The following is an 18,533-nucleotide window of genomic DNA, read 5'->3' on the forward strand; positions in this document are numbered from 1 at the left end:
GTCAAGTTCAATCATAGTTCCCTTTTTCAAAAGTCATTTGAGGTTTGTCATTTCCCTCTATTTCTCAATTCAATTGTGCTAAGATGCTTAACTCATGACATGCAGTGGAAATAAATCCACAAATTCTATATCTATTCTCTGTGCTTATCTTAAACTTCTAATCACACTTAACATCAGTGTGGTTAAATCAGTAAAATGATTCTTACAGTTAAAATAAAGGCAATACAAGGAGAAGATTCATTTTAAAACATTTTATTCAAAAATAGTTTTTGAGAAATAATTTGTAAATTTAACGTGTGCACTCAGTCTTATTTCTCTGTGAACAAAATCATAATACATTAGATATTTTCAACATTAACTGGTTTTGTATATGGTCATTATATATACACACACAATTACAGAAATATTTTTTTTACTAATACAATATGCACTTATAGAACTGTCAGTTTGCTTTCTTCGCTCGCTCCCAGGAAACAGTGTTGCTGTTAATTCATTTTCTCATGTTGAGCAGAGACCCCTAAACATTAATACAATAAAATGACAAGAACGGGCAAAATTGCAGGATCTTTGCAACCATTTCATGACCATACAAAACTCAAATGGTTTGAATTGATCATCTCCAAACTATTCTGACTTTGCTTTGTCCATACTGTCTTCCTGATCCAGAGCATCTGCTGGTTGTGCACATGGCTTTATAGTGGCCAAGAGGGCAGGTAAGGTAAAGCATGACAAGAAGCGAGCCTTGAGAAGCAAATATGCTTGGTTGTTTTTAAACCTTTCAGACACCAGCTTACGGACAGCAGCTATCTTAGCTTCTTCCTCACCGTCATCTCGGTGTTCTTCAGGCAGGAGCTGCACTGCTGACTTCAACAAAGAATCTCTTTCTTTGAGCAAACTGGTCAGTGTATTGATACTGCTAACAAACGGGGGAAGATAAGGCATTTTGGTTTCCAGTCCAGGCAGAGTAATTCCACCAACCCCCTTCATCCATTTTTTCACATCCGCTGGTTGCTCGAAGAACATCAAGCTCGGGTCAAAAGTCATTTGTTTTGGTCTAGGGTTAGATGTGGTAGCTGCTTTCTGAACAGTTTGATTCCTGTCTTGGGGGGCCACCTGCTGCACCACAGTTTGAGGCAAAATTTGACAACTAGTGGTCACAGAACTTCTAGGTGGATTAACACACAAGGGATCTGTTGGAAGGCCATTTACATTGACTGTAACAGGACTGTTCACAGAACTGGACTGTGGAGTTGCGCGTGATGTTACATTCGAAGTAGAAGGAGGTGCAGAAGTGGGGATCATAGAAATGGCTGGAGATATACAATGGCCCTCTGTAGAAGATGTTAGTAGGCTCTTATTGATATTAGGTGCTGCAGAGTTAGGTGGAACTCTACTAACATTTCCAGTAGCAGGTGGAGGGGCATTTTTAATTAGGCAGGGTCCTGCAGCATTGATGAGTGACAAAGAACCCTCAGTAGAAGACCCCGGTAGGCCCTTATTGATTGTAGGTGCTGTAGAGTCAGTTGGAGGCCTAGAAACATTGGCAGCAGCAGCTGGAGGAACATTAGGTTGGCAGGGTACTGCAGTGTTGATTAGCGCCAAAGAGCCATTTTGGCTTACCATGATTGGTTGCGGAAATACCACCTGAGGAACAGGATGCAGCATTCTTTGGGTTTGAGGACTTGGATTAGTACAAGGACCAGAAATGTTCAACGGATGGACAGAAGGGATAGAAGGTGTGCTTGTGACAGCAGACACTGAAGAGACATTGGGAACATTCTTGGTTGCATCTAAAATACAAGATGCTGTAAGGTTTTGACTAGTTCCTATGGGGGAGGATGAAACAGGAACTGGGGAAGACATGGAATTCTTGGGAGTCACAGAGTTGTTTTGATTAAATGCAGTTTTAGAAGAAGGAACTTGGATTGCAGATCCTGTAGTGGATGTTGGTAAATTTGTGTCCAGTAAAACTTGAGGCATATTTGTGACAGCAGCTGAAGTGACACTGGGGAAATTAGAAGAGGGAAGTGACAAAACAACATGGTTGTCTGAGACAGAGGAAGGCCTATGGTTCTGACCAAGATTTGATCCAGCAGTCAAAGATATTTTAGTATTTCCAGGTAAATCAGGTGTTGGATTGCTTGGTGTCATGACATTGGTAGGTCCGATACAATTACTCTGGTTGACTATGACAGGTGGTTGAAATACCATCTGAACATTGTTTGGCATCACCTGGTTTTGATGACCAGGGATGCCAGGAGCTTGTAGCTGAATTCCTGTAACAGGCATTAACCCAGTAGGGGTGAGAATCCAGGCTGTAGTTTGTGGTAGTACAGCCACTGCCTGGGTTACACTACTACTTTGTTGCTTTTTAGCTGCCTGTTTCTTGGAGAGCTTGGTTCTTTGATTGTCCATCAAGGCTTGTGCTTTCATTGTGGGTTTGTGCTTGCGTTTTCGAGTGCTCTCCTTGTCTAAAGTCTCTGTAGGTGGTGCAGTTGTGGACACTGAGGTTGTGGGACAGGATGCTGGCTGCGTCACACTCCCAGGTTCTACGGGTACTGCCAAATGTAGTACTGGCTGAGCATTTTTTGATGCATCTTGTGTACCCAACTGCAGAAGAGGTAAAATTCCCTGTACCGCATTATGTGAAGTGCCTACTTTGTTATCTGTATTTGGTTTGGTAACAACAAAAGTCTGGGGAAGCATCACAGCAGCATTTATCTTCTGACTAGCAGACTGCATGACCTGTTTTGTTTTCCATTGCTGCGGAGGTATTGGAGGATTTACAATTTTGGCTGGCTGTAGAAGTAGCTGGGGTTTTAAAAACTCAGGGGACTGCAGTGGCCTAGAATGTTTCTTCTGCTCTTTTCTTTCTTGAAGTAGTTCTGCTACGGTGACCTTAACACGACGGTAGGAACCCGGAGTAAGTTTCCTGGCTGAAAGATATTAAAACATAACAGAGCTTGGTTTTGGATGTCTTATTCATAGTACATGAATGTGAAAAACAAATGACACCTTAGATACCTGAATAGGGTCTTGAATCAGGTGCTGGTCTCTGAGGAGAAGAGAGAAAAAAAAAAGTCACTGAGTATTTATCCAGCATCCGCTATGCTTTTATACGCTCATTTTCATTTGGACATGTTCTGGTTATTACAGGCTACTTTCGGAGGGGAGGCTACTAATCTCTCTCTCTCTCTCTCTCTCTCACACACACACACACACACGTTTAACACTACAAAGAACAAGAAAGGCATTAAAAAAAGTAGTATGCTAATGTTGACAATAAGAACTGCATCTGCTTGTTTGAAACAAACCCACACAATATCCACAACTTTCCCAGACTCTGGGCTTTCCCATGATTCATTGCTGCGTCATAGCACAATCTTTCTTCTGCTCCACTGTGTTGACGTTAGCGTTAGTTACAAACTCCTAGGTAGGTAAGGTCAAAGATGACTAAAAGATGGTTACACAGGTCCGATTTTCTGATGTGCTCCGGGGATAATACGATCAAAGTGCCCCATCCGTCTACCCTCATGGAATGGATAGATGACATGAAGTTGTGGCCCGACATCAGCTACGTTGACCTTGTCAATTATTTTTATTCTTAGTGAGGGTGTTGATGGCGAGGAGCTAAGGAACTACAAAAGCATGGAGGCGTACAATTATCTACACATTAATAAAATTGGCAAAATTATGTGTAAAAGAGAGGGCGAGTTTGTTTGCTTAAAGGCTGAGCCTAGCCAGAGCAGGAACAAACCCAAACACCTGGCTTGGGTAATGATGACAGCCAATGGCGTGATAGAAAATGTCAGCTGTTCCTGCAGTACTGGGTTAGGGAAATCCTGCAGTCATGCAGCAGCTATCATCTGGAAGGTAGGCTGTGTCAGAGTAAATCGATTGTATTGGTTTACTAATAAGGTAGTTGTGGCAGTGGGGGCGTGGTCAAGCATCGGTCTGTGACCGGAGGGCGGAGTCAGGGAAGGTAAGTGGCAGAATCACTGCACCTGAGGTTAATTAATGTGTTTGTGTGTCTTCCCCAGTGACCGCGCCCTATTTAAGGAGAGAGAGCAGAGGGAGCTATCTCCCCAACCAGACGACTGATGTGTGTGCGTGTGTCTGAGTGTCTGGGAGAGTGGTGTAATGCTGAAAAGTGTAACAATAAAAAGAGTTTTGTGAACTCAGTGCTGGCCTGCCATCCTTCTGTGCTCATTCCCAGGTTTCAGCACCACTGTGACAGTTCGTATGGGTGGGTGGAGCACAGAAGGACGGCAGGCCAGCACTGAGTTCGCAAAACTCTTTTTTATTGTTACACTTTTCAGCGTTACACCACTCTCCCAGACACTCAGCCACACGCACACACATCAGTCGTCTGGTTGGGGAGAGAGCTCCCTCTGCTCTCGCTCTCTCTCCTTAAATAGGGCGCGGTCACTGGGGAAGACACACAAACACATTAATTAACCTCAGGTGCAGTGATTCTGCCACTTACCTTCCCTGACTCCGCCCTCCGGTCACAGACCAACGCTTGACCACGCCCCCACTGCCACAGTAGTGTTTATATATTGTAAGTCACTTTGGACAAAAGCATCTGCCAAATACCATAACTATAACCATATTAACCATAAGCACTGAGCTCTAGCCTAATAGAACTCTAGCAGCCTACTGTACCATGATGTCTCTTGTATCAGCTCAAGAAGCAAAAGCTAGGTCAGAGAAGCATAGGCTAACCATTTTAAATGCAGATGCAAATGCTGTCAAACTTTGGAAACAATAAACATATCATACTTAAATAATTCCTTGTCTACGTATTTGTCCAAGCTTCTTCAACTTCTTAACTACCCTGATCATTCCAGATATTGGATGGTATTTGTAGGCTTATTTGTTTACACTGTACTTCAGCACTGGTCACTCTTGGATTCTCTTGGCTACATGCACTTGTTAGTCGCTTTGAATAAAAACGTCAGCTAAACGACTGTAGTGTAATGTTTGAATAATGTACAATATCTAAACAACAATCTCATCTCATCTCATTATCTCTAGCCGCTTTATCCTGTTCTACAGGGTCGCAGGCAAGCTGGAGCCTATCCCAGCTGACTACGGGCGAAAGGCGGGGTACACCCTGGACAAGTCGCCAGGTCATCACAGGGCTGACACATAGACACAGACAACCATTCACACTCACATTCACACCTACGGTCAATTTAGAGTCACCAGTTAACCTAACCTGCATGTCTTTGGACTGTGGGGGAAACCGGAGCACCCGGAGGAAACCCACGCGGACACGGGGAGAACATGCAAACTCTGCACAGAAAGGCCCTCGCCGGCCACGGGGCTCGAACCCGGACCTTCTTGCTGTGAGGCGACAGCGCTAACCACTACACCACCGTGCCGCCCCTCTCTAAACAACAATATTACATAGAACTAATGTTGTTGATTCAAGTCCAAAATGCAGCGGTTAGTGGAAAGACAGGAATTGCATGTACAGATGAACAGTGTATGGTGCTGGACAACACGCCTTGTGAGCCTGTTTGTGTTCAAAACAGATTCCATTCATAAAATCTTTACACTTTCGCAAGTTGTTTGTGCACCTGACGACAGCACATGTTGAGCCATGCTGACCCCCAGTGTCTCTCACAGGAAAGCCATGGATCATCAAAGGTCCAAAGATTTTTTTTTTTTAATGTCTATATATATTCTTAATTTCCCCGAGGGAACCCGCCCAAAGGGATCAATAAAGTTTTATCTAATCTAATACATACAATACCATTCAAAAGTTTGAACAAATCTTCTATTTCAATGTCTTTATTTTTATTCATTAAAAGATACTTCATGTCTTAAAGTAATGATGGATATCATTTCTCTGTACTTAGATGAGCGGTTTTTGACAATAATATGGATTACTACAGTTGTCGAATCAGGCTATTTACTGTATTTTTATTATTTACTATTGACTGTTTCATGGTCTCAAATTCATTAAGGCAAGAAATTCAACTAATTAACTTTTGACGCGACACACCCGTTAAAGCCAAACAAAACCCAAAAAATAAACTCTTATACGGACAGATAATATCCATACAAGACATGTTTGATTATTCGTTTGTTAAATTTTGTATCCATATACTATGTACAGATTGTTTTCATTTTAAAATAAAATTTCCCTGGGCACTACCATCTTACTTTTTCCGAGGTTCAAATATTGCGCTCAGAGTGTAAATTATGCGAGAAAATCCGAGATTGTGACGTAACTTACACACCACATGACTTACCTAGGCTTAGATCTGGTGGATTCATCACTTCTAAATTATTGTAAACAACCATGAAGATGCCTAAGTGTCAAACGTTTGGATGTAGAAATAAGTCTGAGTGAAGCAAAGGGAAATCATTTTTTGCCATCCCCAATCCTATAAAGGAGATTACTTGGAAGTAGCAAGCAGCAAAATGGCTGCATTTCATCATTTCCTGTATCACTGGAATCACTTTCACCGCTTGTTTCTTCCTCCCCGGGCTCACACTCAGTGCGTTTACATGCACATCCAAATCGAGCTACTGTCGGTAATCGAGCTAAGGGTCCCAGCAGGGGTGCCAGAGAAATCCAATCCTACATGCACACAAGGAAATCGAGCTATTGTGTGAGGTACATTGTGCACCTGAGCCACAGGTGGCGCTACACACCCCATCGTGTTGGTACACTTCCGGTTGTCGTCATGAAGAAGAGCTATTCAAGAGTGTAAACAAAGTTATCAGTTCCGTGTTCTCCATTGCGCATTTTTCTCCCATCCATGAATTTTAATATATTCAACTCCTTAAGCTGAATGAGCATGAACTCTGTCTCCTCATTGCTCCAGAAGTGCACGTTTCTGCTCGCCATTTTCTCTTCTTCGTTTGTTCCTCCTGACCTCTTCTACTGCTCGCTACTACTGTTGTCATGCCGACCGAGGCTGTCGTGTTTCCTGCTTGTGGTCTCGTCACTTCCAGAAGGGGCAGTGCTGAAGTAAGTAGCTCGACTACGTAGCTCGATAGGGTTACATGCACTAAGTAGCTCGGCTACAATCGCATAATCTAGGTTGCGTAGCTCAATTACGAGAAATCAAGTTCGGTTCAATTTCAGCCGAGCTAAGGTGTTTCCATGCCATTTAGAACTTCGATTTCAGTCAAGCAACGGCAGAAATTCGATTTTCTCTATGTGCATGTAAACACACTGATTGTAGTTCAAAGATAGATGGTTGAATCGCTTTTTGTTCAGGAACATTTTCAATGTTTGCACAGCAAAACTACAAAAATAAATTATAGAAAATTTCTTCTGTTGATGGCTCTGTGTTACTAAGGTAAACGGTGTACTAGTATGCAAGCAACATCACAAGCGGATATCTGGTTTCCGTGCAAATGACCATGCCCACGTAAGCCTATTTTTAGTAATATCACAACTTTTAAAATGGATAAATTGTTGCTATAAAGTTTTATTTTTAATTAAAATGTGCAGGGGCACATCAGGGCACTTACCGTGATCAGCAAACAGAGTTTATTTTTTGAGGTTTGTTTGGCTTTAATTGAAAAGCATTCCAGGTGTCTATGGAATCAATTTTGTGCCAAAATGTTCATACAATACTTTTGAAATATCAAACAAAAATGACAAATCAAAATTAAAAAAAAAAGTCAATTTTTTTAGACTGGCAAACAAATTATTTGTGTAATCGTGCAAAATATCAGTCTATTACTCTTCAGAAACCTTTTATTTTTGTTCCGCGGCTTTCTAAGTTTTTTGTTTGACGTAATTTATTTTGGTTGTGATTCCAGCTTTCTCGTTTGCGCTCCCTGACTTTTTGCTTGCAGTTTTGGCACAAACTCCACGTGTGGGTGGGCTGTCCAGGAATGCATTCCCATTGGCTAACTTGTGTTTGACTGACAGCTCCGCTCAGCCATTCCCTACTCGGATTCTGGCGGACTGTTTGACAAGTGACCGATCCATTGACGGTAAACAAAGATCGAGTGGACTTGTGTACTACTGCAACACATACAACACATCTGTCCCGCACTTACACTTTGTTGAATTAATTCAATATGATAGTCGCCACTGAAGTCCACTCAATCCTTGTTTACCGTCAATGGATCGGTCACTCGTCAAACAGTCCACCAGAATCCGAGTAGGGAATGGCTGAGCGTAGCTGTCAGTCAAACACAAGTTAGCCAATGGGAATGCATTCCTGGACAGCCCGCCCACACGTGAAGTTTGTGCCAAAACTGCAAGCAAAAAGTCAGGGAGCGCAAACGAGAAAGCTGGAATCGCAACCAAAATAAATTACGTCAAACAAAACTGAGAAAGCCGCGGAACAAAAATAAAAGGTTTCTGAAGAGTAACAGACTGATATTTTGCACGATTACACGAATAATTTGTTTGCCAGTCTAAAAAAAATTAACTTTTTTTTTTTGAATTTTGATTTTATCGTTTTTGTTTGATATTTCAAAAGTATTGTATGAACATTTTGGCACAAAATTGATTCCATAGGTGTCTACCTCATGAAGCTGGTTAAGATAATGCCAATAGTGTGCAAAGCGTCATCAAGGTAAATGGTGGCTACCTTGAAGGATCTACAACCCCAAATAAAAAAAAAAAAGTTGGGACAGTATAAAAAATACAAAAAAAAAAAAATTGGACTGCAGTGATTTCTAGATTTACTTTGACTTGCATTTCATTGCAGACAGTATGAACCCAAGATTTTTCATGTTTTGTCTGGTCAACTTCATTTTATTTGTTAATATGCATCCATTCCTGCGTTTCAGGCCTGCAACACATTCTAAAAAACGTTGGGACAGGGCTAATTTAGGGCAAGTAATGAGCTTAAAACAACGAAATAATGATGTGATTTGAAACCGGTGATGTCACCAGGTGACTGTAATCGTGATTTGGTACAAAATCAGTATCCAGGAAAGTCCAAGTATTTGAGGAGCAGTCATGGACTGAGGATCTCCAGTTTGTCAACAAATGTGTGAGAAAAGTATTGAAATGTTTAAAAACAATGTTCTTCAAAGAAAGATATGAAGGAATTTGGATATTTCACCCTCTACGGTGCATAAGATCATTAAACGTTTCAAAGAATCTGAAGGAATATCAGTGCATAAAGAGCAAGGGCGCAAGCCTAAGCTGAACACCTGTGATCTCGGATTCCCTCAGATGGCACTGCATCAAGAACCATCGTTCATCTATAGCTGCTCAGGATCACTTTGGCAAACATTTGTCAAGCACTACAATACGAAGTTACATCAAGAAATGGCAGTTAAAACTCATCTCATCTCATTATCTCTAGCCGCTTTATCCTGTTCTACAGGGTCACAGGCAAGCTGGAGCCTATCCCAGCTGACTACGGGCGAAAGGCGGAGTACACCCTGGACAAGTCGCCAGGTCATCACAGGGCTGACACATAGACACAGACAACCATTCACACTCACATTCACACCTACGGTCAATTTAGAGTCACCAGTTAACCTAACCTGCATGTCTTTGGACTGTGGGGGAAACCGGAGCACCCGGAGGAAACCCACACGGACATGGGGAGAACATGCAAACTCCGCACAGAAAGGCCCTCGCCGGCCACGGGGATCGAACCCAGGACCTTCTTGCTGTGAGGCGACAGCGCTAACCACTACACCACCGTGCCGCCGCAGTTAAAACTTTACTGTGCAAAAAGAAAGCCTTATAATAACTGACCAAAAGCACCTTCTCTGGGCTTGGAGGCATCTGGGATGGACCATCACACAGTGGAAACGTGTATTGTGGTCGGACGAATCAGTATTCCAGGTCTTTTTTGTAAGAAATGGACCTTGTGTGCTCCAGACCAAAGAAAAAAAAAAAAGGACCATCCAGACTGTTACCGAGTCTAAAAGTCAGGGTCTGTCATGGTATGGGGTTGTGTCAATACCCTTGGCAACGGTAACTTACACTTCTGTGATGGCAGCATTGATGCAGAAAAGCACATTGAGATTTCAGAGCAACTTGGAAAAGGTGTTGTCTTGAAGAAAGCATATTTCAACAAGACAATGCAAATCCACATTCTGCACACATTACAAAAACACGGCTGTGGAAGAAGAGGGCGTCTGGCCCCTCGGTCCCTAAAAGAGAATGTATGTTGAAATAAAAAAATATGACAATGATGACCCTGTACTGTTGTGCACCTTAAGACCTGTTTGCAGGAAGAATGGGACAAAATAACACCTGAAACACTTCATCACTTGGTGTCTTCAGTCCCTAAACATCTTAAGTGTTGTGAAAAGGAATGGCAACATTAAGCCTAGGTCACAACCGGGCGTACAATTTTTTGGCGTTTCCCAAATCGCTGCGTTTTTTTTTTTTTGTTCGTGGAGAAAGACACACGTTGGCCGTAAGTTTGTCTTGCAACCTGAAAAAACGTAAGCGCCCATAGAGTTTGTTTGACATGACAAAGAACCTCTGCGGCCGGTCTGCGGCCAGTCTATGGCTCAAAAATCAGCACGTCACACGCGCGCCCTCCGTGCGTTTCTTGTGTTTTTTGCACGTAGACCGGCCGTAGGAGCACGTACGGCCGGTTGTGACCGAGGCATTACAAAGTGGTAAATGCTTTACCATCCCAACTTTTTTTTTTAATGCATTACAAGAATCAAATTTGAAATTAAATAGAATTACTGAGGTATCTATAGTCAATATACTACATGTAGTATATACTTTACCAAGGACATGCTGTCTTTGCGGGCCTCAATGACTCTCCTGCAGGCATCAGCATCAATTTTAAGGGCCTATTTCAAAATAACACACTTTTTAAAAATGCAGCCAGCCTTCAACACTCATTCATAACAGTATTTCAGAAAGAAAAAAAGATGCTACGCACCTGCAGAAAAAATATAAACACAGATGTTTTTTGAAGCGGGACATCTGCTGCTCTTTTTTGAACAATGTCAGCTGTGTTGAGACAAAGAGAACTTCATTGCTGAAGAAAGAAACCAATTCCCACAACACAAATAGAGGAATCAATATTTTATCATTACATCTCAAAATTACCTTCGCAAACCTGGCACTCATTGAAGGGTAAAGGCAATAACACATTGCCAATCCATGGAGTAATGGCTAACATGAGATCATAGTTCAGTCGGATGGCGGTTACAGCCTTGGGGACAGGTTTACATCTTCTCTGATTGGTTTTCACTTCACTCTTATCCTCCGCTTCATCATTTTTGGCATTGTCCTGATTTGTACATGAAGACAATCTGGATTTGTTTTTTTGTGTTCGCTGGTGGGAAAAAAAAAGATTTTTGTTAGCGTGATCCGTGCATTAGCATTGCTTTGTTCACTGTTGATCCTTTATATATATGATTCTTCTACCACAGCAGTGTTAAATAATCAAATCAAATCTGATGATGCTGATTATTCTTCCATGAAAGCATGGCTTTGACAGTAGTTCCACCAATAAATCAACTCACAGGTTTATGTGCGCCTATTCTAAAGGGGTGTTCACACGGCACATATTTGCATCGATGCTGCACCGATGTATTTTGTTGTGATATATCTTACACCGGTGTAAATTTTGTGGAGCGTTCACACGTCACAAACCTGCTTACTAGAGAGAAGCGTGTTAGCACCGGTGCAGCCCCACTTGCGTTCACACGGCAGTTTTTGCGACCGTGCTATACGATAGTAATAATGCGGAAATGAAATATGCGCATGCGTGAAAATGTACTTCCTTTTCCTGGTTGTCATGGCATCACCAAGTGCCGGGAAAACAACGTGGATGAAGACACCAGTGTTGCCAGATACTGCTGACGTTTTCCAGCCCAAAATATGTTCAAATCTGCCAAAATGCACTTAAAACCGCCCAATCTGGCAACACTGGAAGACACGCAGTTCTGTTGTTGTTGATATTCGCCATTTTGGAAGCGCAAAATACCAGGATGCAAATTATGCAATGCCCGTATGTAATCAACTCTCCTCACGCGTAGCGAGTCTACCCCTGTAGCGTTCAGACGTCCCATTTTATATCGGTGCTGCCCCGCAAACTAGCATTTACTCCGGAGTAAATTTCTTAAACCACCTCCCGAGCAGGGTTAGATTTGCACCGGTTTAAGCAGCTTTCAGGGGATACACCGGTATAACTTTGTACCGTGTGAACACCCTACCGGGGCAGCCTCGGTGCTACACCAGAGTAAAAGTTGCCATGTGAACACCCCTTAATACTTTGTTTTTATAGGAATGTTTGCATTTGTATGACAGATGATCCACACAATCATTTACAATGTGAATCCTTCTTCAAGCATACTTTTATTTAACATTTTATAAAAGGAGTCTTTATTAGGGCGGCACGGTGGTGTAGTGGTTAGCGCTGTCGCCTCACAGCAAGAAGGTCCGGGTTCGAGCCCCGAGGCCGGCGAGGGCCTTTCTGTGTGGAGTTTGCATGTTCTCCCCGTGTCCGCGTGGGTTTCCTCCGGGTGCTCTGGTTTCCCCCACAGTCCAAAGACATGCAGGTTAGGTTAACTGGTGACTCTAAATTGACCGTAGGTGTGAATGTGAGTGTGAATGGTTGTCTGTGTCTATGTGTCAGCCCTGCGATGACCTGGCGACTTGTCCAGGGTGTACCCCGCCTTTCGCCCGTAGTCAGCTGGGATAGGCTCCAGCTGGGATAGACTCCAGCTTGCCTGCGACCCTGTAGAAGGATAAAGCGGCTAGAGATAATGAGATGAGATGAGTCTTTATTATCTGTGCTATGTAACAGTCAGTAAGTTTTCTGCCACGGAAGAGACATCAGGATAGAGGACGATCTGGTTTCGAAGCAATATGACAAGCTGTGCTTTATTGTCTTTCTGACTTCAAGAGAGAGAAATGAATATAGAAGCTGGTGTTGGAATGACTGTTTAGAGCGATTATAACCAAGTGATCAGAACCATCTTGTCGTGTGAATGTTCGACATCAATAAATCAGGGTTCTAACTAGACCAAAATATCAGCGTAGTGCCACCAGTCATAACGGCCGGGGGTTCGGGGGCCACCTTAGGAGATGCATTTCCTGGCACTTGCAGTCCTCCCTGAAAGTCACTCTTTTTTGGTAATATTAAGGAGATTAATTTTGGGGGGCCAAAAGTTGCTGTGATTGTTTTTGACTGAAGACTTATTATAATTAATATTCAACTATATGGCGGCACAGTGGTGTAGTGGTTAGCGCTGTCACCTCACAGCAAGAAGGTCCGGGTTCAAGCCCTGTGGCCGGCGAGGGCCTTTCTGTGCGGAGTTTGCATGTTCTCCCCGTGTCCGCGTGGGTTTCCTCCGGGTGCTCCGGTTTCCCCCACAGTCCAAAGACATGCAGGTTAGGTTAACTGGTGACTCTAAATTGACCGTAGGTGTGAATGTGAGTGTGAATGGTTGTCTGTGTCTATGTGTCAGCCCTGTGATGACCTGGCGACTTGTCCAGGGTGTACCCTGTCTTTCGCCCGTAGTCAGCTGGGATAGGCTCCAGCTTGCCTGCGACCCTGTAGGACAGGATAAAGCGGCTAGAGATAATGAGATGAGATTCAACTATATTAGTAACATTTATGGAATAAGAATAAAACAACCAGTTGATGTTCACCAAGTGTCAGCTTTGGGGACCGGCACGTATGGTGTGTAAGCGCCTCCTAACATGGATGGCACTTTACCGGAAACACAGTATAACAGGAGGTAAACTGGACTAGCATGATCAGTGACAATCTCCACACGAATCTACTCGGGCAGCTATGCACTGGGCGCTTATGTGGACGGGGAGGAGAGTATGCTCGAATGTAGAACATTCACGTGGCAGCGCACTGTTGCCGCCGTGTGGGGATAACGAGAGAAAATTAAACAAAATATCACATTTTCAAGATTGACAAGTCTTTTTATTTGGCATATTAGGTGAAAATTTTAATTCAATCCAAATTGCTTGAATCTGCCCTCATTTAATTCTGAATTGAATGCTAAAAAACACTTTTTGCAGAATTAAAATGTTTATCCGTTCTTGAGATATTACAAATCAAAGATTGAAGAAACGGCTTAATTTTTTAGAAAACTGCAGTAATATGCATTAGGATAATATGGTCCAAAATGGGCCTCATTAACGAATGAGATCAAATGTTTTTTCTTAATAACTCCCCCCCCCCCCATATATATTTACATGGAAATTGGCAGGCACACAGATGGTTATATACTGAATACAAAGTTTTGAAAAATTAGTAAACAATTATGCAAAGTAGTATTTGATTAATATTATGATAATTAGGTAAAACAAATCAGTACAGTCAATAAAAAAAGGAAATGATTATTTCTAATACCCTCTTTGTGCTCTGTAGGCCTTTATATTTCTCAAAAGTAGGGCCTACTAGTGTTTATATAAGAATAATTTATATTCTTTAATTTAAATTAATATTCACAGCTTTCAAGGCTAACCTTGGAAAAACTGTGTGAGCCACATCCAATAAACAATTCCAATTAATTGAATTCAAATTGACACTCGCGTTTCTGACTTCCGGTTTTTAAAAAATATTCCGACCACTAAGATCTCAATATTTTTAATCAAAACAACTACAGTTATATTCTAAAATAGTTATTTATTTACATGAAATCAGTTTGATTTGAAAAAAAAAATAAGTAGGTAAAGCTATGAAAACTCACTTCAAAGTCTCCCGTGAATCATAACATCAAAACTAGCTGACGGAAAATTTTGCTGAATCAAACAGTGAGAGCAAGAGAACATCCCTATAAAAGTTCTGATTAATATTCATGAGTAATCCAGTCGGAAACCGATCAGGAGAGAGAGAGCCTGACTGCTTTCCCATGACTCAAAAAGCACTGGCAGTTTTACGACATCACACGAGCAGAGAGTGAACTCTGTTGTACCAACTTCAACCTGCCGTTACTCCCAAAGTACTGAACAGATCTTAACAAGAGAAGTTTCTTTGAAAAGCAGAGATAAGCTTTTTAATGATAGTATTCACGATAGAAAATATTCAAGAGTTAAGCAATGACAGATTTGGAAACTTTAGATAATCATCTGCATGCACAATTGTCACAGTATGGCCAGTGAGCGTCTGATATGCCTATTATTATTATTATTATTTAGTGCAGCAGCAACTTTTACAGGCATGTCAGCAATATTGTGGGTGTAGCGGGAAGGAAACCTTGCACATCAGCCTGAGACACTGAAAAGGCCTAGTCTGGTTAACACCAGACCATATCACAAGTAGGCCTGTGTTCAAAAAATCGATTTTCCGATTCTCGATCGATTCGCATATTAATTACTTAGGATCGATTCGTACATTCAAAGATCGATTTTTTTTTTTTAATTTTTTTTTTTAGTAAATTTTTTCCACCACGAACATTTCCCCCAGTGACCCCCGTCACGTCATCGAATTCTTGCAGGCGCACTCGGTGTGTGACCCCACAGTGTATGACCTCAAACAAACATGGCATCGGAGAGTAGTGATAGAGTTAGCGAAAACACCACCGTTTCTCAAGGCTCCAGTCTGGAGATATTTCGGGTTCCGAAAAGAAAAAAACACAGATGCGCTCGACAAAACCAATGCCGTTTGCAAGTTGTGTCAAATCGAAGTGAAGTATTTTGGAAATACGACGAACTTGAACAAGCACTTGCAACGACATCACCCGGGGATCAAGCCGTCCACAGGACAAACAGGACAGCAAATGAAGCTGAAAAAAAGTTTAACACTGCCAGCCAATTCAGCACGATCTCATAGCATAAAAGGTGAAAGTGTTATACTTTGTTTACAGGCTCTTATGTTCTTATTTATGTTATGTTCTTTTGTATTTACAGGTTATTTATGTTCTTATTTACAGTTTCTTATGTTTCATGTTACATTGATTGAGAGGTCTTTTTTATATTGATTAATAAAAATAATGCATTTGGTTGCAACAGCTTTTGGGTGAATTCTTATTGTCAAATAATGCATTGGTTGGTGTCCCAGCTGGAGGTGGATTGACCCTTACCATTTTAACCAGTCTTACAGCCATCAGTAAATACAAATAGGGGAGAGTGGGGTAAGATGAGCCAGGGGGTAAGATGAGCCACCCCTTGTTTCTAAGAAACAGTAAACAAATGTGACCATGTGACCACATTCAAAGGGGGCCGGGACCATTTACTTACACTTGTGGAGAGGAGCACCACATGTCAAACTAGGTGAGGGACATATTTATAAAAATGTGTTTTTGTGCTTTCTAAGTCAATTCCATGTTTGTCCACAGTGAAGATGATTTAGAGAAGACAAAAGTAGAATAATATTTAGACACATTAGGGTTAAGTTAGTGGCTTTCTAAGCTATGATATGAATGCTAATAAAAATAATTTTGATTAGCCTAATCCCCTTTATTAGCATTTTTCTACAAAATGGTGGCCATGGGGTAAGATGAGCCATTAGATGTGGGGCAAGTTGAGCCACTGGCTCAACTTACCCCATTGGTGGCTGAGCTTACCCAATATGGATGACACTTAAGTTTTCACATTTACTGGTCATATATGACAACATATATATATATATATATATATATGACATCAGATGAGGAAGACCAGTTGTTAGATGTGGGGGATTATGTTGTGGCAAAATACACGGGGAAGAAGAAAGTGCATTTCTTCATTGGCCAGATAATCAAATTGGATGTCTTCGAAATAGAGGCAAGATTTCTCAAAAGAAGCCGGTCATGCCATGGCTCTGCAAGAAAGCCAACCTTTGTCTTCAAAGAGAAAGATGAGGCTGTCCTGTCAAGACAGGATATTGTGAAAAAATTGCCCCGCCCCTTTACTGTTGGGGGGACAGCACGGAGGGAGAGGCAAATGGTGTTCCCTTGCCATTTGAACGCTTGGAACATTGAATAATGATGAAATGATTGAATGATTGATGGAATGATTGCTGCATGTTTTAGCAATGTTTTAACCTACTGAAAGAAATAAGATTCTTTTGGCACTGTTCTACTGTTTTAGTAATTTCTATAATATAGTATATCTCTCATTCCCTCTCTAACCATCCCTCTTTCTATCTATCTACGCATATATCTCTCTCTATCCATCTATCTATCCCTCCCTATCCCATCTCGTTCTATCACCTCTCTCTTCATCTCCCCTTCTCTGTGCAACGGCCCTATCCCCCACTTGATTGACTTGACTTGATTCATTGATTGCATTTCTAATAATAAAAGTTGTTTACTTTGTTAACCTAACATGTTTTGTGTTGGCTCAATTTACCCCACACAGTGGCTCATCTTACCCCGTGCATGGGGTAAGTTGAGCCACTTGACATTTTTTTTTCAAGAGGTAATATCACTCTAACCATAAGAGCTTATCAATTATGTTTTGCTCACATAGTAACAGTACACTTTGAAATTTGGTATGGTGTGTAGACTGGAAGCAAAAATGGCTTTAACATGTAGTTATGATGAAAAATGTAAAAAGTGGCTCATCTTACCCCACTCTCCCCTACTTATGATTTGCTGTTAAAATTTTTGCGTTCCTCGTCCATTCTGAGTATGTAGGTTGGCAACAATATTGTTTGAAGTCACAATGCATTCGTTCATCCCCTGAATGTTTTAAAAGTTAAAAGTAGTTAACAAAAATAGAAAATAAATAGATAGTTCTTTATTTCTGGCTTCCCTGAAAAAAAAAAAAACCTGGCTGCACGCCACTGCGACATAGTCATGAAATTAAAGATTTTTATTTTTTTTTTTAAAGAACACTAACCTGAATTGGATCGGCTCGGATAGAATTTTAAAGAATCGAAAATAATCGATTCTTAATCCAAAAAAAAAATCGAAAAGAATCGATTCTTAATCTTCAGAATCGGAATCGGATCGATTCTTGAAATTTGAATCGATTCCCAGCTCTAATCACAAGTGAAATATGGTCTGGAATCCACCTATTGAATTTCTCGTAAGGGAGGTGTGGTTTACAGTCAACGGCCGTTTATTGGACGTTGCGAATGTCTATCATTTGGCGTATACGTAGCCCATGGCCAATCATGGCAGTTGTACCCGGTGACGTAGTTAGAGCGACGAAGAAGACGAAGAGGCGAAGAAGGGAAGGAAAGAGAAGGGAAAACAAAAATAGGAAAACAATGGCATCAAACGATTACTGCCGTTTGTGCAAGACAAATATGAGAGAAGCTGGTTTGGTTAGTTTGGTTCGTATCGCTCGCCGCCATGTTAAATGTGATCCGTAAACAGTCCCAAATAAACTACAAGCTTCCGTTTGTCGAGTAGTACGCGTCACCGTCTTTCCACCCCTCCCCACTCTCTGATTGGCTCCCTAACTCAGGCGAGCCTTTAGACCATAGTTTCCATGCTGTCTTTTCAGATCGGAACGATTGTGCAAAGCAGCATGGGATTTCCCAGGCTAGAAAAGGTCTAGTTAGAACCCTGTAAATGGTTTTAAAAAAAAAAGGCATGGTGTGCCATTCACTAATAAACTGAAAATTGTAATCAATGACCAAATCTTGTGGTATAAGAGGAATAAAAGACTTTAGGCTGTGCAATTATAGAAAAATAATTTACTTTTGCATCACAGCACC

General features: G+C 41.5%; 1 protein-coding gene across 1 annotated transcript in view; it reads right to left on the bottom strand.

Annotated features, from left to right (window-relative positions):
- Positions 1-301: 301 nt before the first annotated feature.
- snapc4 (small nuclear RNA activating complex, polypeptide 4) overlaps positions 302-18,533 on the bottom strand; it is a 54,291-nt gene continuing 36,059 nt past the window's right edge. Inside the window, exons 20-24 of the mRNA XM_060906975.1 lie at positions 11,024-11,252; positions 10,854-10,924; positions 10,696-10,761; positions 3,025-3,055; positions 302-2,936 (exon numbers count right to left, since the gene is read on the bottom strand). Coding sequence (XP_060762958.1) covers positions 625-2,936; positions 3,025-3,055; positions 10,696-10,761; positions 10,854-10,924; positions 11,024-11,252 — 2,709 coding nt within the window. The 3' untranslated portion in view covers positions 302-624. The remainder of the gene's footprint in view (positions 2,937-3,024; positions 3,056-10,695; positions 10,762-10,853; positions 10,925-11,023; positions 11,253-18,533) is intronic.

Source organism: Neoarius graeffei, chromosome 24 (assembly GCF_027579695.1).
Source record: "Neoarius graeffei isolate fNeoGra1 chromosome 24, fNeoGra1.pri, whole genome shotgun sequence".
In the NCBI taxonomy this organism is placed as follows: domain Eukaryota; kingdom Metazoa; phylum Chordata; class Actinopteri; order Siluriformes; family Ariidae; genus Neoarius; species Neoarius graeffei.